At 43.7% G+C, this 27,548-nt stretch overlaps 2 protein-coding genes across 4 annotated transcripts in view; one reads left to right on the top strand and one right to left on the bottom strand.

Moving 5' to 3' along the window:
• Positions 1 to 17,888, top strand: part of ttll5 (tubulin tyrosine ligase-like family, member 5) — a 64,474-nt gene extending 46,586 nt beyond the window's left edge. For all 3 annotated transcript variants that reach the window (XM_058091135.1, XM_058091136.1, XM_058091134.1), the window contains 2 exons: positions 5,072 to 5,154; positions 9,280 to 17,888. In XM_058091135.1, coding sequence (XP_057947118.1) covers positions 5,072 to 5,154; positions 9,280 to 9,332 — 136 coding nt within the window. In that variant the 3' untranslated portion in view covers positions 9,333 to 17,888. The remainder of the gene's footprint in view (positions 1 to 5,071; positions 5,155 to 9,279) is intronic.
• tgfb3 (transforming growth factor, beta 3) overlaps positions 10,690 to 27,548 on the bottom strand; it is a 17,935-nt gene continuing 1,076 nt past the window's right edge. Inside the window, exons 2-7 of the mRNA XM_058091146.1 lie at positions 20,975 to 21,138; positions 18,516 to 18,645; positions 18,307 to 18,414; positions 15,349 to 15,505; positions 13,241 to 13,394; positions 10,690 to 13,163 (exon numbers count right to left, since the gene is read on the bottom strand). Coding sequence (XP_057947129.1) covers positions 13,005 to 13,163; positions 13,241 to 13,394; positions 15,349 to 15,505; positions 18,307 to 18,414; positions 18,516 to 18,645; positions 20,975 to 21,138 — 872 coding nt within the window. The 3' untranslated portion in view covers positions 10,690 to 13,004. The remainder of the gene's footprint in view (positions 13,164 to 13,240; positions 13,395 to 15,348; positions 15,506 to 18,306; positions 18,415 to 18,515; positions 18,646 to 20,974; positions 21,139 to 27,548) is intronic.

Below are 27,548 nucleotides of genomic sequence, written 5' to 3'. Positions count from 1 at the left end.
ATTTTCATGCGTGTTGCAGGTGCAAGATCACAATCCCAAAGTCAAGTACGTGAGGTTTCGTTAATGCTCACTGTATATTTCTCCATGTTAGCAGTGTGGACCGTTTTTGCGGGCTGGCTGCAAGCCTGGTAAGAGAGTTCATTTTGTGGAGACTGGCCCGGAAGCGCTCTCTTTGCTGACGTGTTTCATTCATGCGTCTGACTTGGGCTGGCGGGCGAAGAGTTAAAAGGGCAGAGGTGCGGCTCAGGGGTTGTAGTGAAGGTTAGTGGAGCCGGCTAGGTGCTGTGTTTGCTCCGGTGTGTGTATGCATGTGTGTGTGTGTGTGTGTGTCTTCCTGGCAGTTCCCGTGTTTACCCACTGCATGTGGAATTCCAGAGCAACCTTCCCCTCCCCATACCCGACCCCCCCACTCACCCTCCACCCCTTCCCAACACTCTCCTCCATCCTGCATTTTTGTGGTCAGCCAATGTGACAGGGGAGAGTGTGGGAAAAACGGAAGCTTCAGGACCAAAAAGCACTGATGGAAACAATGAAATGAAAGAAGAAAGGGAATGGAAAAGAGTGACAGAGCAAAGTCAGCTCCATCCAAGGGAATGGAGATGATTGTTTGCAGAGAATGGCGGGATAATAAGTTGCTTCCCTTCTAGCGCTCATTTTCCTGGGGGCAACCCTATTCCTTGTGTTATCTGATATTCATCCCGGTGTACACCTAAGCCTGTCTGGAATAGAATCACTGTGCTGGGTTTATTCATCCAGTTCAAGGTTGTCCCCCTTTTCCTCTTGCCGCCTGTTCAACTGCACACTGTACCGTACAAACATGCCAGTGATCAGCAACACTGGTTTGTTTCATCCATTTATCAAGACTGTGAGCTTGTTTAGCAAAGGTGTGGGTGTTTGTGCTGATAGGCAAAATAAATATGCTGCTTGATAAATCCGAAAAATGCAGTCCATAATCAACAGTGGGAAAATGTTTAAAAAAAAAAAAAAAGAATGTATTGGTCGTGTAGATTTTGGTCATTGCTGCATAGTGGCTTGTAGGTTGGGTAATTGTACGCAGTTTGCAAGACCTCTGTTAATCACTCGTTTTTATTGGCCTGCTGTTCATTGCTATAATGCCTTCGCTGCTAATGTTAGCCTCACCTTGCCCTCTTAGCTACAATGGGAGCCAGCTGGTGCTAAACAAGCTCAAACCTAATGACAGCCAATCAATGGACGCTTCAGGGTGAATATTGTTTCCTAGCTACAATATTTCAAGCACAGGAAGCTCAAAACATAAAAACAGATTTTATTAAAAGGAAAAGAATACAAATTAGACACACTACATTTGATTAATCGCAGGGCGGCATGGTGGTCTAGTGGTTAGCACGCAGACCTCACAGCTAGGAGACCAGGGTTCAATTCCACCCTCGGCCATCTCAGTGTGGAGTTTGCATGTTCTCCGTGCATGCGTGGGTTTTCTCCGGGTACTCCGGTTTCCTCCCACATTCCAAAAACATGTGTGCCCTGTGATTGGCTGGCGACCAGTCCAGGGTGTACCCCGCCTCTCACCCAAAGACAGCTGGTGAGGAAAAAGCGGTAGAAAATGAATTAATGAATGAATGATTAATCGTAGTTAATGGTTTGATTTGAACCAAAATCAGAAGAGAATGTGCTTGCGAAGGTGAGCTTTAATCTGGAATAATGTACTGTAAACCAACCAATCACAGCCCTTACGCTGTCATGTGAGGTTAGATCTTTTTGGAGGTACAAGTCGAGCTACACAAGAGTGTTTGCCGGGGGGATGAGCAAGCTAGCACAGTGTATGCAACAAATATCAGGCTTGTTTTTAAGGCTTTAAAACATGCAAACGCTGCCCCTCGCACTGTACAAACAAACATGTTTGGCTCAGTGCCTTGCTTTACTCCGTCCTTGGCTCAACACAGTGCCTCAGGTTATGCATGGTGCTCTGGTAGTGTTATCTGGTAGGTTCCATTTTTGTAAAATGCACATTTTGTTCAAATTTACATTGAATACATGTTTTTGTGAAGCGTATTTTCCATTACGGTGAGCTAGCGGGTATTCCAAAAACATTTGTGTTATGCTAATTCAGTGGTTCCCAAACTTTTTTTTTTTGGAGATGAAATTATTTTCATTGCGACCTGTGCCCGACTGTTGTGATCACAACAGTAGTGTTTGCTAGTGATGTCAGCCATGTGACACCTGAGAAAACGTTGTCAAGCTTCTTGCGGTGGCACAGAACTGGGGACGTACAATAAACTTTATTGCGCATGAAGTGGCATCACATGGGAAACTCTCTCGAGTCATTCATTCATTCATTCATTTTCTACGGCTTTTTCCTCATGAGGGTTGCGGGGGTGCTGGAGCCTATCCCAGCTGTCTTCGGGCGAGAGGCGGGGTACACCCTGGACTGGTCGCCAGCCAATCACAGGGCATCTCTCGAGTCATTGTTTTTGTTTTCATAAAGAATGTCCGCTAGCAGTGATAGTTGAACCTCCATCACGTGACTTTCTTATTGTGTCCAACTTCAGCAGAAATGGCTTTTTTTGTTGTTCTACTTAGAACCTACAGAAAAATACAACACTGCAAAATGTAAATTCTTGCAATGTTGATCATAAGTGTGACTAAATAACGATCAGTCCGGCGTCTCACCCACGGTCAGCTGCGATAGGTTCAAGTTCACCTGTAATGTGGACAAGAGGTATCGAAAATGGATGGTGTCAGACTGGCTTTAAGATGCCGACTTTCTTTCTCATCCAACACACATGTGTCACAAGTGTGTGCAGTAAAAGTGTCTCAACTTGGTATCACATGGTACCGAGCAACGTTCCTACCAGCCATACCACAGCTGCCAACCCGAAGGGCTTCGAAGAATCATGCCGGAATGATTGCAGTGAAGGCTTTGAAAGCCCGCAATTTGTAACACAAATAAATTAGCCTGTTTGGTATTTTGTTTGCACGCTTTGGCAAGTCGCAGCTGTAACTACGGAAACCCCTTGGCTGTGTCGTGTGGCATTACTAATAGGGTGACAATTACAGGAGCGCCATTAATGTCAGCCTAGCTGCTGCTTTCACTCCCTATTAATCAGACACAACAGTAGTTATTTGCACAGGATACTATATATGCCCTGGAGCTGCCAGAAGTGTGTTTATGGTTAAACTTGATCCCCTTTTGCTCACTATGAATAACATTAAGACAGGCAAGCTACCTGCATGCATAACAATGTGTACACATGCTCGGGCGCTCCAATTTTGAGGCCACATGCAGCGTTTTCAGCTGCCTAGCTCTCGGAGTGACAGAATGAGAGACTGTTGACAGAGAAAGTGATGTGAAAAACCCAGAGGTCAAGTTTTTTTTCCCTCCCCTCTCCATATGAAAGGAGCTACTTCCTGTCAAAGTATGCCATGCTTAAAGTGGGCCAATTCTATTTGTGGTTGTGCAATGGTATGAAAGAACAACTGTGCAGCCCCTTACAAGGAGGCAGTGTGTACCCCTCATTACCTGGTTAATGCTCTTCTGGCAGGCGGCCGCTACGGGGCGAGAGTTTAATACCAGCTAAGCTTTATTTATTACCCCCCACCCCCCCACCCCAAACAAAAAAAAAATACTTAACAGGCTGAACGTATACGGTTACAGACATGTCTGCTTCTGCTCCGCACCTCGCCAGCTTTTCGAGTGATTTACTGCATTTGTTATTTGATTATGTGAAAAGGAGCCTTGTAATGTGTCATGTCTGCAATCTCTCGGCATCTTGATGAATCACTTTGATATAAATGTACCATGTAAAGAGGAATGTATTCACCATTCACCAAATATGTGTATTCCACTTCATTAGCACACTTATACAGATGGCATAAATATACAAAAATAACACCATTCACCATTGTTTGATACTGTCAGCCTATTTAACCTTACTACACATCACACTGTTCATCCATTGTACATTACACTTTAAAACGAACCCCAGTGTGAACAATGACCACACCAATGAACCAAAAGAGTGGACAGAGTGTTTTTTCTTTTCTTTGGCGCACTAGGAAGACCGCTAGGGAGACATCATGAAGTCCAGAAAGTTAATTAAGTGTAGCTGCAGCTGTATTCTTCTGCCGATGGCTTCATCTAGTCCAGGGGTCTCAAACTCAATTTACCTGGGGGCCACTGGAGCAAGGGTCTGGGCACTTTTTCAGTGCTTTGGTTCTGATTTTCTACAATAAAAGCTCTGATAAAACATTCCACTGTTCTCAAATATCTTAATTTTTATTTTTCTGCACAAAATAAGATGAACAATAAATAAACAAATCAAGAATAAATCAGTAATAAATAAATATAATAATAATAATAATAAAACGGCAAATAATAAAAACTTAAGAAACCACATATAGTTGGTGGGTAGACAAATAATTTTTTTCAGATTAAAATGAACAAAGCATTATTAGAGCCCTGTAGACATGACAAAACACGACTATAGTCACATTTATACTCTTTTTATTTACAACATATTGCGCAACTGCAGGGTCTTGAGACACATGCTAACTCGCAAACTAGAGAGCTAGCGACCTAAACGGTAGCCTTCAAGTTATTTCCTTTAAACTTAAATAGCCAAAACCTTACCACTTCCACACGGATAGGGAGTATAACTATTAACAGTTATTTAACCTTTAACATGAACATTAATCAAATGTAATAATTTTTTCTGGGTACATGATACCATACAGCATCCATATCAAACTTGCGCGGGCCGCACTAACATTAAACTTTTATATCAAGGCGGGGGCCTCAAACTAGTGTCCTGCGGGCCACATGTTTGAGACCCCTGATCAAGTCTCATGGTTACCAACCAACGTTTCTAATGTGAGCGCAAACCTGTAATTGAGTAACGATTGCTTGAATGCTTTGTTTTGGCACTCCATTCCTTGAAATGATACGCAGACAAACAGCCCAAGACTGTGTAGGAAAACCAAAATATATATTAAAAAAATGGGTTGTTCAAAAAGTGAGGTACCACTGTATATGCTGTATATGTAGTATTAATCTCCTCGTTAACATACTGTGTATTTTGTGTTTGCTCTCCAGGCAGACGTCCACTCAGATGTTGGTTTCCGGAAGTGTGACCAGCGAACAGCACTCGGTCTGTAAGACCATCTGCCCCAAGACAGGTGGGTTTGATGCTGTGGTTCTGCACGTGCTTAGAAGGTTCCAGTGCCCTCTCCCTGTCTGTGTTGGTGATCAAAGCCAGGCATGGTGGACATTCCCAATGGAGCGCCGATAAGCACCCGTGGATATTTTTAGTGTTGCTCTCTGCGGTGTGTAAAGGCAGTTAGATAGATTAGAATTGTTTAGCAGAGGTGATGTCATCATTGAAGGATGAATAAACGAGGCTTAACAATGATGGCATCTCTCTTTTTGAAACAGAGGACATTCCCATCTGTTGGACAGTTCTCCGCAATTCCACTTACTATCCCTTTGCCAAAAGCTTGTTCACTTGCACCAAGAGAATCCAAAATCCAGCTCTGGGTTTATTGTGGCTAATGTGCTGCACTTGTGGCTTTCTCCGCTCACGTGTGACCCGTCATCTTTCAGGACCTGAGCCGCTCTTTCCATCACGAGCCGGCGGCCCAGCGGAGTGTTGAGGTTATTGTAGCACCGGTGATATTAAGCAGTTTTCACCGATGCACCGCACATCTGTTTGTCTGATCACAGGACTTTTTTTTTCCATGCGCAGCATTAGCATTAGCACATCATACCGTTCATCACTTCATTTGAGTGTCACAGTCGAGGCCCGAGCAGAGATCAGCCTGCGTTCGTCCAAACTGAGCTGTTGGAAAAATACACTAGCTTATGCACCTCCCAGAAAAGAAAAGTGTGTGTGTGAGCCTAACCTTTCTTTTCACTCTTTTCTTCACATATGAGCTCCGATCTACGTTAACAATTACTATAACTTACTTAACTTTGACCTTTAATAAGGCATTCATAGGGCGTACTTGCAAACATCACCGTGCTTGTTACTGTTCTGTGTGCTACATGAAAAAATGCATACTTTAGATGATTACGTTGTGCATTAAGAGTTTAATGCTACAAACACACAAAATGGCAATAGTGCTTACTATAAGCACTAAATGGTAAGGTTTTGGGTAACATACCTCCATTCATTCATTCATTCATTTTCTACCGCTTATCCTCATGAGGGTCGCGGGGGTGTTGGAGCCTATCCCAGCTGTCTTTGAGAGGCGTGGTGCACTCTGGACTGGTCGCCATCCAATCACAGGGCACATATAGACAAACAACCATTCACACTCACATTCATACCTATGGACAATTTGGAGTCGCCAATTAACCTAGCATGTTTTTGGAATGTGGTAGGAAACCGGAGTACCCGGAGAAAACCCACACATGCACGGGGAGAACATGCAAACTCCACACAGAGATGGCCGAGGGTGGAATTGAACCCTGGTCTCCTAGCTGTGAGGTCTGCGCGCTAACCACTCAACCGCCGTGCCGCCCACCTATACATTTTATTATTTTAATTTATTTCAATATGTGTTTGAGGTATATAGAAGAGAGACCGGGGAGGTTCTGGAGTTGAATCACAGTCACTGAAATTACAAATGTTGATCTGAAATTGGAAGAGAATGCCAATGTCAAGCCAGCAGGAGCACTTTGGGGGGGGGGTCAAAAATAGACCTTTTTACGGGTGTTTCAATTCCCCTTGGATGTTCTCCATTCTCCGGTGGTCCCGGAACGTAAATCCTATGAAAAACTGGAATTTACTGTCGCTCATTTTTCAAGTACCAGACCCCAAGTTAGACCAACAGGTCATGTCTATTGATGATGGTAGTGGGAGAGAAACAGAGAGCTAGTGTGATATTTCGGAGGCGGTGGGGGGGGGTCGAGGGTGTTATTAGAAGGTCCATAGCCTTTGTGGAGCTCCGTCTGCCCAGTTTACCTTTGTAGCGAGATGACTGCGCTGCCCTGATTGACTGTGACAGCGACTCCAAATGGAGAGCATTCTCTGTGATCAGCTGTCAGTTGCCATTAATCACACTTTCCCTTTATCTCTCTCTCTCTTGTAAACTCTCCTAATCTCTTCCTCTCTCCGCTCAGACAACGCTCCTTTTGTCCCACTGCTCAATGCCACTTCTTTTGCCTGCCTCACCGGTGTGTCACTCTTGTCAGTTTTGTTACATGAAAGCATGGGGTTCTTGTCGAGGTCCGATCAAAGTGTACAAGCCCCCGAGGTGGGTAGGTGGGGGGGGGTATAGAGTCCCATGTGTTTTACAGGCCTCTTCTTGGCCCAATTGTCAAGCCTCAGCAGCCGGTGACAGGGAGAAGATTTATTGCTTTCTGTCTGAAAAGGAAATGAGTGAGAGACTGATCGTGTCAGGGCAAAGACTCTTTATCGGGATTATGCAATCACTCAATTCAGTGCAAGAATGATAAACGGGCATGGTATTTTATTGTAGAAGTACTAAGTAAATAGTGTGACAATGCAACACCATGTAAAAACCCAATGATGATATAGTGAGGCCACAACAGAGTCATTGAAGGTCTTCAGGAGTGCCTGAAGGATTGTAAATCCATATAAATGAATTATATAACAGTCATAAGAAATAATAATTATACAAAATGATAAAAAGGTCCTCCACACAACAGAATATGGAGTGACTGTTGGTTTAGAACAAATTTTGCTTTGTTCAATATTGGCATATTTTGGACACGGGGTTGATTAATTGGGATGCATCGCAGACTGTAGTATTGGGTGTTATGAGAGGACACACATGGACCGAGATGGGATGGATAATACTTTTCCCCTTTATCTCCCTTTTGCTGAGCTACAGGAAGCTGCTTCCAGCTGTCATGTCATCAGCCTGGAAGTCAGTTTTCCATCTCAGTCAGGCCTCACGGCGTCGACGAGCACCAAGATAAACAAGAGTGCACGGAGAGGGAATGAAAGGGAATACTGTTTGGGAGCACAAATGCACACGACAGCTCAAACTGTTATTCGGAATGCCTTTTCTACTGGATGACTGGTGGCGTGCCAGGCAATAGACTGAGGTGCAAAGCAGTGCTAGCACACATATCACATATAGCATTGCAGTTCTAGCAGTCCCTATTTATTATTGTGACAATGCTGAGTCAAGTTGCATGTCCCTAAAATATGTGCAACCCCACCATTCAGACACCCGTGGTAAAGTTAGTTTCACTTTGAACGTTGGTGCTCTGGTAGGCTCTGTAGCTATAGCGGTAGTTTCCCCTCACTGTACCCGGACTGCTTTGTCATGGTGCACACGAGTCTATTTATACCACAGACCATAAATATATTAATATTGCGTTGAAGAAACTAGTTTAAAAAAGTTATGTATTCTAAATCACACCACAAATTGATCTATAACCATGTCAAATAATTAGTCTTGCCCTTTAGGTATTTGGCATGCTTATTTTTTTTTCCAATTTTACCCTTTTTTTTGGATTAGGGACCTGACACAGAGGTTTGTTACAAAATATTGTTGGTCATGCTGTGTAAGAAAAAAGTATATTTAGCAATACTTTTGTTGCATTAAGATCGGATCAAAAGTCTCGGAACATCCCTAGTTATTTTAATATATTAAAAAAAAACGATTCAACCAAGGAATAATCGACCCGATTTTGGTAAAGATCCAGATAAAGGTGATAGTATAGCTTTTAGTATTACATTGTGAGTCACCGTGGCATCAGAAGACCCCCCCCCCCCCCCCCCCCCGCCCCTTAATCATAATCACACCCCCATCTGTTTGTCATCCTCCATGAAGCAGGAAGTGATAATTAGCTACCAGATGGCTAAGATAGTCTAGTCTAGACTAGCCTATGCCAGCCGTCTTCGGGCGAGAGGCAGGGTACACCCTGCCCTGATCACTAGCCCATCACAGGGCACATATAGACAAACAACCATTCACACTCACATTCATACCTATGGACAATTTGGAGTCGCCAATTAACCTAGCATGTTTTTGGAATGTGGGAGGAAAACCGGAATACTCGGAGAAAACCCACGCATGCACGGGGAGAACATGGAAACTCCATACAGTGGAATTGAACTCGGGTCTCCTAGCTGTGAGGCCTGCATGCTAACCACTTGACCACTGTGCAACCTGGTGATTGCTGTGATGTCATCCCTATACTGCTCATAATGCATACTTGTATGGTAACTGCTGATTGTTAAGTACTAGTAAATATTGTTGTTGTATATCGTTGTATTTACATTGTGGTGGAATTCTTAAATAACATTTCATGCGTTGCTTCCCCAGGGCTTTCCGTGTACCGCAAGTTGCTTCAGGCCCGGGAGCCAAGTCCCAGATGACACCAGTGTGACCAGAGGCGCATCCTGCCACTCTGCTGGCCCGACAGGTGTCTCTGCATGTAACCACACAGCCACACTGCCACACAGGTGTATTCTGGGTAGGAACAACAGCAGAAAGCGTGCCGGGGTTGCTATTCATTTGTTTGTCACGCTGCCACAGACATGGCAGGGGATGGCGTGCCAGGCACGGAATCCCCAGCTTTGACGCATGTTGGGATTTAGTTGTGCAGGCGGAGATCACGTGGCCTTTTTTTTTTTTCCAGCCTGCACTGCAGTCTCCACGCCAACAGTTGCCCTCCTTCTTTCTCTCCATGCCATCAATGCCACGGAAAGATTTCACAGGCAGATATCTTTCAGCAGATGCCCTGTTGGCATTTAGCATGCTCGCTATTCACATGAAGCCACCCCTCCCGCAACCTCCAATGAGAGACATTTCATGAATGGCGAGCACGCAGGGAAGTTCCTGGCATTAGACGCTGACTTCCAGTCCAGAATGAAAACACACGCTTACCAAATCTGACTGTGTGCTCCTCTTTGGCCTGAGGATGTGTATAATTATAGCAACCTTTCCTGATGGCTCGTGATTCTTCTCTTCAATTATTGACACGTGGGCGTTTTTATGGATGGACCTCATTTAATATGCAGAGTCAATTATTGTTATTATTACTTACACAATGGTTGCTCACAAAATGAGTACACCTCTCACATATCAGCCAAGCCAAGGACATACTGCACTATAGAAATGAAAGTTATTATTGTTATTGTTTAGACTAGTCAGTGTACAGCTTGTATGGCAGGATAGAGTTACTGTTATTTGTAAAAAAAAATGGCAACTATTCAGTACACCTCACATGTTCTATTTAGTGTGAGCACCATTTTTATGTAGTACTACCTGAACCCTCTCGGGTTCTGAGTTCTCCAATTCCTCCATGATGACATCAGTGGTGGATGTTAGATACCTTCCACTTGATGTCCCACAGGTGCTCCATTACCTTCAGCTTCCTCCGAAAGGCATTTCCGTCATTTGGGTTTGTTATCATGTTGGAAAACTGACATGGATCATTCCTCTGTATCAGAATGTCACAGTATATGTTGCGCGCAGACCTCACAGCTAGGAAACCAGGGTTCAATTCCACCCTCGTCCATCTCTGTGTGGAGTTTGCATGTTCTCCCCGTGCATGCAGGGGTTTTCTCCGGGTACTCCGGTTTCCTCCCACATTCCAAAAACATGCTAGGTTAATTGGTGACTCCAAATTGTCCATAGGTATGAATGTGAGTGTGAATGGTTGTTTGTCTATATGTGCCCTGTGATTGGCTGGCGACCAGTCCAGTGTGTACCCCGCCTCTCGCCCAAAGACAGCTGGGATAGGCTCCAGCACCCCCCGTGACCCTAGTATGAATGAATGAATATGTCAATGAACCTCAGCTCCCCAGTGCCGTCAGGATTCATACGGCCCCAGACCATGACACTGCGACTGCCATGCTTGATTGTAGGCAAGACATAATTATTTCGCTAATTCCATTGGCAGCAATTGATATGGATTGAATGAATAGTAGTAGACTACAGTAATTAATATTAATAATAATATTCATGTTTCATTTAGATTAAAACGGGTTGCTGAAATGTGAGGAGTGTGCTCACTTTTGTGAGTGTATAACAAGTAAACTCAGGGTGTGTTGTTAATAAAACCTTTTTTGTTGTGTAGTCATAGATTCAGTATATGTTCGTGATCACGTTGAATGAAATACTTGAATTCCACGCATGTCGTTGTGATATCTCCTGGTGATAACTTTTGCACACATTGTCATATCCAACTTTTAGGATTTGAACATTGAAAATGCACGGTCGTCGTGTAAAATGTCATGTTGTGTACTTTTACGCCAGTGCATGCTTTATTACCACACTCCATATCAATGTGTATTTGTATTTGTACTGCAGTACTGCAGTTTAGTTTACTGACAATCCCTGAATGTTTACAACTCTGGTGCATGGCAATGTTAACTATTTTTTGGAATTATTGAGGTTGTAGCAAATTGAGACACTGTAATACATGGCGATCGTATACAAATGTACACTGGACATGCAGTAAATAGTGAAAAATGTGGAGTTCTTCTTTACGGTCATCTGAATTGACTCTATTATACCTTTTGAAAGTACTCCATAAAGTGCTCTATAAAAAAAACAAAACAACACAACATTTCCAACACTACTAAACAACTCTACCCAACTGTCATTTAATTAAAAAGGTGTTTCCAAGAGTAATAAGAACATAATTTACAATTAATTAGTGTTCACTTGCATGCTCTCATTCAGGATGGGCATAAAAATCCATTAACCGAGCTTCAGGAATTTAGGGAATCATTGTAAGGAGTGACTTGATGTTGAGTTCCATTCATGCTATGGCATGGAAACAGGGGTTCAGAACATTCCGAGAATGATTCTCCCATTTTTTGAAAATACAGTAAACCTCGGATATATCGGATTCAATTGTTCCCACTGGTTTTGTCCGATATAAGCGAAATCCGTTATATGCGTATACCGGAAAATGTCCGTTTTACGCATATATCGGATTTATATCCGGTATATGCGTAAATGGGATTTTATCCGTTATAAAAAGGCACTTCCTTGACTATGTTTCCAATGTACCTGGACGCGCAGGCAACGCTGCAAACGCTGCAAATGACGTCGTATAGCGGCCTGTCACGATTCGGCGAATCGGAGCGCCACGATGCGGCCATCCGATATATGCGAGGGAAATTTAATGGAAATGCATTGGAACGGGACTGGAGATTTTGTCCGAAATAGGCAAAATCCGTTATAAAAAATCCGATATATGCAATGAATTTTTATTGGAAATGCATTACAGAAAAATCTGTTCTTTTTTTATCTGTCCGTTGTTAGCGAATTTCCGATATATCCAAGTCCGATATATCCGAGGTTTACTGTAATATAAAAAAAAAAAAACAATAACAATTCATCGCTTAATTGTTAGTGAATCTGAAGGAAATGTAGTCCAATGCCCATCCCTTGTTCTCATACAACAAACAGGCTTTACTTTCAAGTGAAATCATCCCTGTTGCAATGCAGAGGTATTAACATCACCATTGAAATACGACTTTGAATAGGTTGGTTTCCAGCATTTTTATCATATTTTCCTAAAAATCCTTTTTTTATTCAACAGCATTTCATCCTAAATACACAGTGTAGCACAGCATCGCTTTCCAGCTCGGACATCCAAACGTGTCCTGTGTGTCCTGTCACGCTGAGTTCAGTCTCTCTTCTCAGTCATTTTTCTGTTTTTTTTCCACCGTCTTTTGGACTGCAATTATGTCCTTAAGAATGCAGTGGTCATTCCAAGACAAGTTTTATTCTGTTCTTCTTTTGATCAAAACAGGATGAGAATAGACTGAGGTACGCGCTGTTGAAAATGCTGGAATATGAAATAGAAGGTAAGAAAGATGATTAAGGAACGGTCGGTCACTGAGAGGTCAAGTTGGGTTTTGACGGCGTCATCGGTCAACTTGACCAGACGCCGTCATTGTCTGTGGGGCTTCCAATAGTGTTAAGGAGCTTGGACAAGGCTGAAGAAGAGGCAGTGGACGCTGCCCCAAAACCCCTTTTGAGTCGCTCCTGAGTAGTGCAGGAAGTGTCTCTGTGATCCCTGAAGCTTCTTAGCTACACTTGCAGGACTTGACGACCATGTTGGAGAGCTGCTCCACTTTAGGCGAGCGACCCACGTAGTAGAGGATGGTGAGGGGCTCCAAGTCTTGGGGGACACAGCAGGGTGAGGCCGACGCCTCTGGGTTCAAGGTGTTGTACAGGCTCAGCAGCTTTTCGTGGAGAAAACGGAGCAATTATCAGAAATGTTCAAGACTTGAACAGGAATTTTTGGTGGTGTTTGACTTACTGTGCTGTGGGTGGTGTCGGCGCTGCGTAGGTAAGGACAGGGACCAGAGCAGAAGTTGGCATAGTAGCCCTCAGGCTGATGGATCCACCTCCAGCCCAAGTCCTGGCGGAAATTAATATAAAGTGGCCGTACACAGCAGTTCTCTTCGTAATTGCTGTAGACCAAAAAAAAAAAAAAAAGAAGAGATTAAAGGTCTTTATAACACGACCGTGTGAACGTCAGCTATTTCCTCCCTGATGAGAGAAGTTCACAAATTCCACTCTTAGGTGTGCCCTTATTTTCCCTCGTTCCCAGCCAGCCCAGGTGTCTGTCAGCTCTACAGAGGAAATGCGGAGGTGAGGAGATGCCTGGCACGTAATAGTGGTGAGCATTTTCTCGTAGCTGGGACAGATCCCGACTTGTCATGCTGGTCTCGATGATGAACACGTTTATTTCATGTCGGTGTCTTCCTGCCTGCGCGTCCCGCATGTCGGCCTGCTGCTTGTACAGCTGGATCATGATAACACACCTGCAGCTAATGCTGGACAGGAAACAATGCTTCCAATGACATTGACATGTCATCATGTTTTTTCTCCAGTAGAGCGTGCTATCTAGCTATTCAATCAACTTAGCTACGGTGACCAAATGTCCTGTTTTCACGCCCTGTTTTGGCCATTTTTTTTTTAGAAAGTGGCTGCAGCCTCACAGCTAGGGAAACCGAGTTCAATGCCACCCTCGGCCGTCTCTGTGTGGAGTTTGCATGTTCTCCCCGTGCATGCGTGGGTTTTCTCCGGGTACTCTGGTTTCCTCCCACATTCCAAAAACATGCTAGGTTAATTGGCGACTCCAAATTGTCCATAGGTATGAATGTGAGTGTGAATGGTTGTTTGTCTATATGTGCCCTGTGATTGGCTGGCGACCAGTCCAGGGTGTACCCCGCCTCTCGCCCAAAGACAGCTGGGATAGGCTCCAGCACCCCCGCGCGACCCTCGTGAGGATAAGTGGCAGAAAATGAATGAATGTAGTATTCTGGTCACTACGTTACCTTACATTATATAACCTTAACACTGCATGAGGTCATGAAGTCAGCCGTGGCATGTCTGACATTCTGACATGATAGAGTGGAAAAAAAGTTCTTCTCACATCTTGTGTGGAAGTGGTAGCTTTTTTTTTCTTAAGTTTAGACGCAGTTAGCTAGTTAGTGTGCTAGCTTGCGGCCGTATCGGGTGCCTGCTGCATAAAATTTAAACAATGACTAATAGGAGTGTAAAAATGACTATATACTATATAGATCATTTATTTCTACAGAGCTATAAAAATGTTAAAAAACATATTTAGAAAGTCATACATTGACCTCACACCTAGGAGAAACAAGTTCAATGCCACCCTCTGTGCCATCTCTGTGTGGAGTTTGCATGTTCTCCCCGTGCATGCGTGGGTTTTCTCCGGGTACTCCGGTTTCCTCCCACATCCAAAAAACATGCTAGGTTAATTGGCGACTCCAAATTGTCCATAGGTATGAATGTGAGTGTGAATGGTTGTTTGTCTATATGTGCCCTGTGATAGAGTGGCGACCAGTCCAGGGTGTAAGACAGCTGGGATAGGCTCCAGCACTTCCTGCGACCCTCGTGAGGATAAGCGGTAAAAAATGAATGAATGAATGAAATGCCCTAGTTTTTCATTGGACCATTAACATGGTATTGTACTCTGATGTAATCCCATAAAGGCTGCTAGTTTTGCTAACATAGCTAATATTATTTCATATTTTTTCGTATTTATTTGTACTGTAAGACTTCAAAATAGAGCTCATTATGTTCTTACAAGCCGATGTGTCTAATACCCAAGACACATTATTTCATTCCAGAGACTGCTGTGGTTCTCATTGGGAGTGACCAGGATGGATAGGATCAGGAACATGTACATCAGAGGGACATTACATGTTTGAGGTCTTGGAGATAAAGTCAGAGAGGCCAGACTGAGATGGTTCGGACATGTCCGGAGGAGGGAATATATTGGTAGAAAAAATTGTGGAACCTCTGATACGTATTTCAAATTGTGGTAAAATACTACATGGGACCCAATTGCCCTATTTAGCTATATGACTTATGATTATGAAAAACGGGCCTTACTTGAAGCAGTAATTGGTGTCAAGTGCTCTCTTGCGCCTGCGGGAGGAGGAGTGCGTGTCGAGCCTGTGGGGGGGCAGCATCATGAGGATGAGATGGGGGTACAGCTGCTCCCTTTGTTTCTTGGTCCGGCTCAGATCTTCAAAGTCTGCCTCCATACCTGCAGGACGGCGTGAGAAAGGACACAAAAGACTTTTAGTGGAGCCACAACTACACCGTCGTAATCAGCTGTCATTTTTTTTACAGACGGATAATATCGAGACGGGACTTTTCATCCTTCTTCCATTGCAGCGCTCTCCCAACTTCCCTCTTCCCACCGTTCCTCCCCTCGGCCCACCGTCTGCTCCTCCGCTCTAGGACTGATGGCAAAAGCAGCAGATATCTCAGGAGAGATGTTGCCGGTGGATATGTTGGCCCTGCTTTAATTAGGGCCAATCGTCTCAGCGCCATGGCAGCACATTCCTTGTGGCCAACCCGTTCCGGAGCGTTCTCAGGACCCGGGGCTCGGGGGCCCCCTCATTGCTAAGTGAGATACCAGATCAGTGTCATTCCCATGCTCTCAGTCTGATTTCCTCGTAGGAGGGGGAGCCTTTATCGCCATCACTGTAATGACTATCACTGCAGGCATGGCGGTAAGGGTGCCAAACACAATGACACAACTTCACTCGTTCGTTACACTGACCTGATGAAATTAAGTTGATATGAAATATATTGCAAAATTACATACAGCAAAAAAAAATGTCAGATCTAATTTACTTTTCCGTTGACCATAGTATTTAAAAACCTTAATCTTCACAAAAAAAAGTCAGGTAGTCGACCCCGCAAAAATGTCACCAGCCCTGAGCAGGAGGATCCCATTAGCTGACCATCCTGGCCCATATGAAGGTTGTTACTGGTGCTGAGTGCGTTCCAGTAATCATCAGATTGCATCTGTAAGAGGAGGTTTTTAGAACAAAAAAAGCCTTCAAAGGCCTTGTTTTCCTCAACGCCACACAATTGCCCATTTAGAATTTGCACAAGAGCACTAAAAAAATGGAACCTGCTGTATGTGACTATTGTACACTTCATCAACTTTTTACATACGTATATACCGTAACTCTACTAGATGCCATAAATCAACAACATACTGTAGGTTTAAGGAGTGGGACAGGAGGACACAAAATATATTTCATTTAATTTGTTATTTTTAGGGCGGCACGGTGGTCTAGTGGTTAGCGCGCCGCCCTCACAGCTAGGAGAACGAGGGTTCAATTCCAGTAGGGCGTGCTATCTAGCTATCCAATCAACCAAGCTACGGTGACCAAATGTCCTGTTTTCACGCCCTGTTTTGGCCATTTTTTTTAGAAAGTGGCTGCACGGCGGATAACCGAGTTCAATGCCACCCTCGGCCATCTCTGTGTGGAGTTTGCATGTTCTCCCCGTGCATGCGTGGGTTTTCTCCGGGTACTCCGGTTTCCTCCCACATTCCAAAAACATGCTAGGTTAATTGGCGACTCCAAATTGTCCGTAGGTATGAATGTGAGTGTGAATGGTTGTTTGTCTATATGTGCCCTGTGATTGGCTGGCGGGGTGTACCCCGCCTCTATTTTTACTCTGACGGAACTTGACGTGCACCTTAAAAAAATGTGCAACATGAACCGCAAACCTGTGCTTGTTTTTTCTATGGACATAATACACCAGAACCCATAGTAATAATCAAAGACAAAAGACTGTTGTTGTTGTTCACTCTCAGCAAAACACTGCCCCTAGCACTCTGGTGGAGAACTACACGGGCCAAAGAGCTACAAATGGATCAAGACACCATTAGAAGGGTCGGTATTCTGACTTCCCTGTAGCATAATTCAGTCTTCAGTAGCTCACTGACTAATAGCTGCCATAGCTCCAGGCGTCATTTTATGATGTATAGTGAAGCCTGCCTGCAAGTTTTTTTGAGTGCCTCTTGTCTCTAAAGTGGAGCAAACAAGTGAGGGAGATGATGGAGTTCCTACAGACTCTATGGACACCTACATGTGAAGGTTCCTTTCAATAATCACCACATCATTGTTTCCAGAAATTAGACTATGGGGTATTATTAGTCAAAACCTAATTAAATACAAGTGATATGTGGTATTCTGGGCTGCACGATGGTCGAGTGGTTAGTGTGCAGGCCACACAGCTCGGAGACCCGAGTTTGATCCCACCATCGGGCATCTCTGTGTGGAGTTTGCATGTTCTCCCCGTGCATGCGTGGGTTTTCTCCGGGTACTCCGGTTTCCTCCCACATTCCAAAAACATGCTAGGTTAATTAGCGACTCCAAATTGTCCATAGGTATGAATGTGAGTGTGAATGGTTGTTTGTCTATATGTGCCCTGTGATTGGCTGGCCACCAGTCCAGGGTGTACCCCGCCTCTCGCCCGAAGACAGCTGGGATAGGCTCGAGCACCCCCCGCGACCCTTGTGAGGGTAAGTGGCAGAAAATGAATGAATGTAGTATTCTGGTCACTCCTTAACTTACGTTATATTACCTTAACACTGCATGAGGTCATGAAGTCAGTCATGGCATGTCTGACATTCTGACATGTTAGAGTGAAAAAAAAAAAGTTCTTCTCCCATCTTGTGTGGAAGTGGTAGCTTTTTTTTTCTTAAGTTTAGACGCAGTTAGCTAGTTAGTGTGCTAGCTTGCGGCCGTATCGGGTCCCTGCAGCATAAGACTTAAACAATGACTAATAGGAGTGTAAAAATGACTATATATTTATAGATGATTTATTGCTACAGAGCTATAAACATGTTAAAAAAACATATTTAGAAAGTCATACATTGGTTTTCTTTGCTGTAACTACAAAAAATATTCAATTTATTAGCACTTAATCCTATATCATGGAAATTAATTTAACGCGGCCTGGTCTGGAACCAATTAACTGTTACAAACAAAACCAATACCAATGACATCCAGCTAACCCAAATAATGCATGTTATCTCACCTTTAAACTTGACCTCTAGCACCTCGTTGACATTCTCAATAATGTCCCCGTTGGGCTTGAAGGTGTGACATGGACAGTGCACGCTGATCTCCAGGCCAAGATTGGTCTCTGTGAAGGATGTAAAGCATGGATTGATCACCTGGAGCACTACTATGTGACAGAGGGGTGGGGCGGCGTGGAGTGGGGTGGGGTGCTCTCTCTCTACTCACGTCTGTACATGAGCCACTCCCTCACTGTCTCTGTAACATCGAAAGAGACCCACTCAGGCATCCCCTTGGTCAAGACGTTCTTGCCCCCGATGTAGCGCTGTTTGGCTTTGGGGTCATCTTTCTGGAGGATCTGCAAGGAAGGATGAAAATGTGACCCAGCTGCATAAACTCTCTCTTTAACACACACACACACACACACACAGAAGCTGTCTGTCTGAGCCAGACTCTCCAGGATGCCTTGGGCCAAATGTCTACTCTTCATGGAAAAAGTGACTGCCTGTGTTGATATCCCCATTTTGCAAGTTAATGCCTGCATGTTACCCTCCTGCCAATAGGAACCTGGCTGCTCTTCACATCAGCAGCTCGCACACGAGAGAGGCAATGCCACACAATCCAGAAGGCGGCTCTGCACTGCGCTCGCCCCCAAACATGTCATCATGCTCAAAACCGCTAATTACATTCGCTACCTGCACGGAACTAAACAAAAATGCTTATCCTTATTCCCAGTCCAACATCCCAAAAGCACAAAACTTCAGAATACAAGTGGCGTAAAGTGAGCGTCAAAGGATTACTAGCTCTGGGTATGCGTTGACTTTTTCTTTGGCTTTTCTGAACACTTTTAGTGTTAAGACCACCGTCATGAATGTAAGAGTTACTGTATTTACACAAATTTAGTCAGTCTCATGAGACAAATCGTCTTATATTCAGGCTCAAGAGAACGACCACTTCTCCACAACAGAGCTTTTCTTCCTGTCACACACACAGCAGTGACTTAAGATAGAAGTATGATGAATGAAATGTGATGAATACATATTTTTCTTTGATTTAGCTTTAAAAACGATCCAAAAAAGAGGTCGACTTACACCAGGGGTCAGCAACCCATGGCTCCAGAGCCACATGTGGCTCTTCAGTCTCTTTGTTGTGGCTCCATTCGCAATATTGAAGTATTTTTTTAACACCCGAATGGGGAAAATTGGCACCTTTGTAATGACGTTTAAAAAATCTGACTTTCTGTGAGACCCTGAATGAATCCTAGCGGAGTTCTGACGGGTGATTGGATGAGCTCGAGGAATGGAGGGGAAGTGGGTGTTTGGCTGCGTGCTTTGGTTGGGATGTTGACATGAATGAAAGATGCCCACAGCAGCATTTGCATCATCACTTTCATTGTAATGTTTTTTTGTTTTTTTTTAATCAATGATGTTTGTGCCACATGGAAATGTGCAGCTTTCCAAATTCTAAAATTGCTAGCATTATTTTTGAAACAAAATCTTAAAAGTTATATGTGCCCTGTGATTGGCTGACAACCAGTCCAGGGTGTACCCCGCCTCTCGCCCCAAGACAGCTGGGATAGGCTCCAGCACCCCCGCGACCCTCGTGAGGATAAGCGGTAGAAAATGAATGAATGAATGAATGAATGGATGTTTGTGCCACATGGAAATGTGCAGCTTTCCAAATTCTAAAATTGCTAGCATTATTTTTTAAACAAAATCTTAAAAGTTATATGTGCCCTGTGATTGGCCGGCGAAAAAAACAATATTGAGCATCTGGAGTTAAAACGTTGGTTTTCCTGTTTTTGTACCTTAATATTAACAGTAGTTAACTTAATTTTCCACTTGTGTGACATAGAGTATTAAATGTTTCTTGCAGTACCGGTAACTAGGGTTTTATGATGGTGTCCGTTTGACCCTGGAACAGATTATTTACACTATCTCAAAGGGAAAAAAAATTGGAAGGTCAACCAGCGCCCCAGACCGATTTGTGATCATCTGGTCTGCTTGAGTACCTTGGCTAAACCCCCGTTCCCAAACAATATCAGTATGTAATCTAACTTCCTGTGGGAACGAGGGTCTGAGGACTGCCAGCATCAGGCTTCTTACCAATCTGCTCTGGCCTGAAAAGTGCGGAGGCGATGGAGTGACAAGGTCCATTTACTCCCCCAGTGGGTGACCCTGCCTCTATCTCTTTACGGACCCCTGGAAACAATCTAGCGGGCCTGACAGTCTGCATCCAGAGCTGGCCTCGGAGGCGGGATGCAGTCTGGAGACGCTTGTCTCCCCCCGGCCGGAAATGTAGCAACACAATCATTACTCTTAGGCTCTCACGGGAGATTAATGAGGAAACTGAATTACAAAAAAAAAAAATCCTTGCCACGAAAACACTTAAATCCACACAAATGCAGGTGGAGATCTTTACGAAAATTCGGACTTGTTTTTATAAGAAAGGCCTGCGGCTTTTGAGAATGTCAGCGTAAAAACAACCAAAGCAACAGCAGATTAGTAATCTCAAAAGACGGCCTTGCAGGCTTTTAAATGTGGTCTAATGCACAATCCATGAGCATATGGAATAATGATCAGTGCTACAGAGGGAGTTATAAAATAAATATACCCCCCCCCCATCCCCCCAGGCTCTTACTGCCTGACCCGGTGGCAGAGAGAGAGAGAAGGCATTAGTTCACACACCTGGTAGAGCTCGATCCTCTGCTCGTTTTTCTTGGCACCGGGATTGGGGATCCTCAGAGCTCGAAACTCTGCCCGGAACAAGTTGGTGGAGTTCTTCTCCATGGTGGAGACGTTGAAGCGGAATACCTTGGAAGTGATTCCCTTTGGGCAGTACGGGAGGTCATCTGCAGGTAAAAGGGAAAAGCATGACTCAAAACGGTAGATTTTTTTTTTTATGTGGGACTCCGAGCTTGAAATGTTGCTTTTGGCTCACCTCCTTGAAGCCTTTATTCATTTCTTACCTCATTGGATGGGATATTATTAAAGTCTATTTTCCGAGGATTTTCTTGTTTATCTTCGGGTGATTTATATGTTATTTCAGACAGTATTTTTCGGATGCAGCTAATGCAGCACGGTGGATTAGTGGTTAGCAGCAAAAAAAAAATTTTGAATTGGTGTCAACGCTGGCCTTTTTTTTCAGTTTGCATGTTGTCCTCTTGCCTGTATGGGTTCTCTGCTAGCGGTGCAGTAATACGGGTGATTCAAATATATGGTTCTCCTCTACTAGACTAGTATAACTACCTAGATATATTTCATTTGGAGATGCAAAATATTGTACTGATATTGTACAGCACTTTATTACCGATACTGACACGGTACACATGTACGCAAAGTTAAAATTCAAGCATAAAATTGACCAAATTAAGTCAAATACGGCATTAAGAAGAAGCATTGAAAGACATGTAACATGTAGTGTTCGACCACCTTGGATAATATGAGTGGAAAGGTGACTATAGGGGTGTTATTTCATGTCTACAGGGCTCTAAAAATGCCGATTTTGTATGATCTAACTACAAAAATAATGACTGCTATATTGTGGAAATTCACTTATCAATGACTGTAAACAATGTTCATCCAAAAGAAAAATACTGCAATAATATATATTATTATAATATTATATATTATATATATAATAATATGCAATGTAGTTCCTTAGTAACTACTCTAGTTATTAGTTCCTTTTTAGTTCTTCATTAGTTCCAAGGTAACTAGTCTTATTTTTGTGTACCATTTTGTAAAGTGAGACCATTTTCTTCACTGTTTGTCCTCACTAGGTTGAACGAATCTGGTTACTGTGCCAATAATGCCAATAACGTTATTGGCATTATTGGCCTTATTAATCGATAGCTCATTTTCATTTGGATGAAGCCTGATAATTGATGATACCATGAAATTCCCAAACGCTAGCTGGATAAACAGCAGGATACCGCTCTTGCTATGAAGCATCTGCTTACGCCTGGCGTGACCTCAGTTACAATGAAAACCAAATGCGTCTGCACTAACATGCCCTCCCCACTAACTCTTGAGCTCCACAGGTGCTCAGACAGAAGCCCAGATATTCCCAAAAAGCAACGCGTCTCGGCTCTAGCTCAGGAACGTGCGGGCCCACGTGCTGGAACAGGACGCCGTCCCGGCAACCAGCAAGGAATCGAAACGACTCCACATGCTCTGCAAGCGCTAACTTGTAATACACCTCCCCTTGGCGCGTGCACGTCTGATAATGTGGCGTGCTTGACATTTACAGGATATAAATGGCCGCATTGTGCTTATATCTGAAAAGCTTCCTGTTGCACCCGAGGCTCGCCCTTCTTTTCATCGTATCACCCGGTAGTTTCTTATTTTAACAGGCCGGGCGCATGCGGCGAGGGAGCTAAACAAGCACATAGCAAATGTTTTATGAGCAAAGTGGAAACAGTCATTTACAGCCAAGCTCTGGCTAACTTATTACCTCAGGCTTTAAGTCTATTAGACACCGAGGGGGGGTATCACACCTTTAGTTTGGGTACAATGGAAACTCATAAATGCATATGTGTCATCACAGAGTACTCGATTTGACCCATAATCTTATCCCGGTCGTTATCTGATATTTCCACTATTTTTTTTGTCTGAATGTTTCCTATTTATAGGTGACCTTTACAGCATTCATATATCTGCACAGTGTTTCCACCTCAGTCGCCCTTTGCTCCACTCATCCATTGCCCCCACCCCCACTGGAGGCAAAAAAAGCCCCCCTTTTGGAGGGGAGATTTGAAATTCTAATCAAGTCTTTGGTTTCCTTTTGGATGACCTCATTTTTCCCATTGCAATGGTTTTAGGTGGATTTCACATTACGGCTTATTTTTGCCAAGGCTCTGAAAGGTAATTTGTTCCATGTTGGCAAGCGGAGGGGATTGCTTGCATAATTAAAATGAAATACGTTTACTAATGTTATGACCCAATATTGGAATGAGTCACATGATGACACAAACAATCTGAAACAATCTATGTCCAGCCTATATCCAACATGGGAACCTCCGAAAGTCGGAAAAATTTGGACTTGGACCACAAATCTGAGTGAGCATTGGATTGGTTTTACTTTTTCTTTGGCTTTGTGTAATGCTATTACAGAAACATACCAGACATACCAAAAAATGCTACCCATGTCAAGTAAATTACTGCAAACTAGGAAAGCACCAGGTTCAATACCCAAAGTCATTTTACCATAAAACAATAAAACGCCACCAGCTGGCTGGTACTGTTCTGCAATGTTTGGCCCCATTACGCTTCTTCTTCCTGCTCCGACTTGAATTCACTGCTTCCTTTATAGCAGGGGTCTCAAACTTGCGGCCCGCGGGCCAAATGCGGCCCGCGAGACGCTAGTTTGAGGCCCCCACCTTGATACCAAAGTTTAATGTTGAAATGACAGCTGTGTGCACACCGGACACAATTAACATGATTTTGCCCCGCCCATACTGTTACCCCGCCCTGTTTTGCTTTGGATTAGCAATGAAGCTAAAGGCTTATGACGCTGGGTACAAATAAATGCAGGAAATGATTTGGAATAAAATGGAAAATACACGTCCAAGATAAAGCATCTCATCAAACATGTTGTTAAAGTTACGACGCTGCTCCCAGATGGAACTGAGTACGATGCTAATTTGCTAATTGGGTAAAATAATTAAGTTTCATTAATGTTCATGTTAAAGGTTAAATAACTGTTAATACTGTACATTTGAATCGGAAAAAATAATTTCTCTACCAACTGTATGTGGTTTGTTATTACGTTTTTCTTATTTGCTGTTTGATTATTATTTTACTTATTTATTACTGATTGATTGATTTATTGTCTTTATTCTTAATTTGTTTATTTACTTTTTTTTATCTTATTTTGTGTATAGAAAAATAAAAATTAAGATATTTGGAATGTTTTATCAAATATTTGGATGTGGAAAACCGGAACCAAAGTACTGAAAAAGTGTAGGGTATAGCAGAAGCAAAAGCATTGAAGCATTTTTTTTATTGATTTTTTTCCCAGTTTTTCATAAATGCGTTTTGGGTTTTTTTTTTTTTTGAAAACCTGATGCGACCCGGCTTCACCCAGAACCTAGCTCCGGTGGCCCCCAGGTAAATTGAGTTTGAGACCCCTGCTTTATAGGAAAGTTTGTTTACCAATTAGAAGAACGTATCTGTTATTACAGATGTTCCACTGTGTGTCTACAAATACAGATTCACTAACTTGATTAGAGTTTTGATGAACTGCAGGAAATGAATCATAACGGCGCTCATTCTTGTGTTGATTCTCTGCTGTCCGACATCATGATTAAAAAAAACAAAAAAAAAAAAAGAAGCTGGGAATCTCCTCACTTTCCTGCTGTGGCTCGGGGGACAGTCTGTGATGTCACTCTCTCCAGAGCTTTGCAGGGGTAAACAAAGGAAATAGGAAGCATCAGGCTGCAGGTGCAAGCCAGCTGCTGAAGTGCCTTGACCTCATAAAAGACAGTGCAGATGTGATTATCCACTTGGTTACACAATCTCAAGTTGTAAAAAAAAATCCCATGCACTTGCATGAAGCCGATGTGAGGAGATCTACATAAGCTGCTTGTGCTCAGTGTCAATGTTTAGAAGTCTTCAAATGGCAAAATTGGGGAGGGGGGGCATTGCAGAAAGAATGAGAGAGAAAGTTCTGTTTAACTTTTTAACTGGGCGTGAAAAACTTGACTATATTCCCACATACTCCCCGCCTTCCAAAAAACAGTGACTGTAAAAGTCATTATATCCAATGGGAATGAAAATGAACTGAATTATCAAGGTGACAGACATTATGTTCCTACATGCCGAAACATGCCCTGATCTCTTTAAAATATATCATGGAAAGTAGGAGAAAATTGCTACTTAATGTATGTTGGCACACGTTTGGGTAATAATACGCCGCGTGGAAATGCAGTTGGTGTTGGGCAGGCATCCATCCATCCATTTCCTATGCCGTTTATCCTCGCTAGGGTTGCGCGTATGCTGGAGCCTATCCCAGCTGTCTTGGGGCGAGAGGTGGGGTACAGCCAATCACAGGGCACATATAGACAAACAACCATTCACACTCACATTCATACCTATGGACAATTTGGAGTCGCCAATTAACCTAGCATGTTTTTGGAATGTGGGAGGAAACCGGAGTACCGGAGGAAAACCCACGCATGCACGCCTTCCCGATCTCCTGACTGTGAGGCTTACATGCTAACCACTCGTCCAACGTGCGGCACACAAGATCAGGGCTGAGCTTGTGACTTGCAATTATCTATCAAAACACTAGGGGGTATACATAGTCATTCATTTTCTACCGCTTATCCTCACGAGGGTGGCAGGGGTGCTGGAGCCTATCCCAGCTGTGTCGGGGCGAGAGGTGGTGTACTTCCTGGACTGGTGGCCAGCCAATCACAGGGCACATATATACAAACAACCATTCACACTCACATTCATACCTATGGACAATTTGGAGTGGCTAATTAACCTAGCATGTTTTTGGAATGTGGGAGGAAACCGGAATACCCGGAGAAAACCCACACATGCACGGGGAGAACATGCAAACTCCACACAGAGATGGCCGAGGGTGGAATTGAACTCGGGTGTATAGATATCATTGCATAATACCACACAGTGATGTTGGAAACAGTAATTCATTAGATTGCCCATTACTGGCAGACAATAATGGCATACTTATTATTATTATTTGTAACACTGGTAATATGTATTATCACCTCCAGTATAAGACCAGTGTGATGTGTCCTGGGCACCTGGCCATCACTGGTCCCACTCCGTAGACCTGTATTTGTTTTGGGAGCTCTACTCGTACCTCTGACCAGTGGATAAACCCCTGAGCTGTGTATTTGGAATGTCAGGATCACTTGGGGGGGGTGAAATGGATTAGATTCAAGACTTGTGCCGGGAGCCTCTGCTCAGTGTCCCAGCCCAGCATAAACACCTGTTGATTTGCACCGAATGGGCGACACCACCAACCTCCACCTTAAAAACAAAGCCCATCTGGAGAATCAGAGCGCTGTTTATAGTGGACTTCTGTTCCCGGTGTCTGGAACAATCAATGGAGCGCACTTTACACAGGAAATACCAGCACGGATGAACAAGAGAATTGGATGAAAACACTGGGATAACTCTCCTGCTTTTATACTCCATAGAAGTGAGTTAATAGAAGTGAGAGAGTTATAAAAAGAGGATCAAAAATATTAGGAAACTGGCAGCCTGAAAATGGAAATGAGGTATTGGAGTTGGCAATGGATAGTAGAAGCTAACCGCCTGAGAATTTCCCCCCCCCTCTTTAGGAATGTGTCAGAATTAGGCTGGAGTTCCCATGGCTTCGGTGTGAGGTATGTATGAGGAATGGCGCTCATTCCAATTTGATTGTTTACTTTGCGCTCCCCTTTTTGCATCTGTGCGTAAAAGGCTGCGCTCAAACAAATGACAGCATCCAAACGTATGCAATCAAGCCTGACATTATTCACATTTTTGGGAATTGTTTATGGAATTTTGCAGAAATGCAACATTTTTGCGCAGTGTTGCATTACGTGTATTATGACAAACTATATGGGGCGGCACGGTGGACTAGTGGTTAGCGCGCAGACCTCACAGCTAGGAGACCAGGGTTCAATTCCACCCTCGGCCATCTCTGCGTGGAGTTTGCATGTTCTCCCCGTGCATGCGTGGGTTTTCTCCGGGTACTCCGGTTTCCTCCCACATTCCAAAAACATGCTAGGTTAATTGGCGACTCCAAATTGTCCATAGGTATGAATGTGAGTGTGAATGGTTGTTTGTCTATATGTGCCCTGTGATTGGCTGGCGACCAGTCCAGGGTGTACCCCGCTTCTCGCCTGAAGACAGCTGGGATAGGCTCCAGCGCCCCCGCCACCCTATGAATGAATGAATGAATGAATATCTATACCCCCTAGTGTTTTCATAGATAATTGCAAGTCACAAACTCAGCCCTAATCTTGTGTGCCGCACGGTGGACGAGTGGTTAGCATGTAGGCCTCACAGTCAGGAGATCGCAAAGGCGTGCATGCGTGGGTTTTCCTCCGGGTACTCCGGTTTCCTCCCACATTCCAAAAACATGCTAGGTTAATTGGCGACTCCAAATTGTCCATAGGTATGAATGTGAGTGTGAATGGTTGTTTGTCTATATGTGGCCTGTGATTGGCTGGCGACCAGTCCAGGGTGTACCCCGCCTCTCGCCCGAAGACAGCTGGAATAGGCTCCAGCAACCCCCGCG

This window comes from Doryrhamphus excisus, chromosome 13 (genome assembly GCF_030265055.1).
Source record: "Doryrhamphus excisus isolate RoL2022-K1 chromosome 13, RoL_Dexc_1.0, whole genome shotgun sequence".
Taxonomy (NCBI): Eukaryota; Metazoa; Chordata; class Actinopteri; order Syngnathiformes; family Syngnathidae; genus Doryrhamphus; species Doryrhamphus excisus.
The sequence above is the reverse complement of the archived record's forward strand: the minus strand, read 5'-3'. Positions and strand labels throughout refer to the sequence as shown.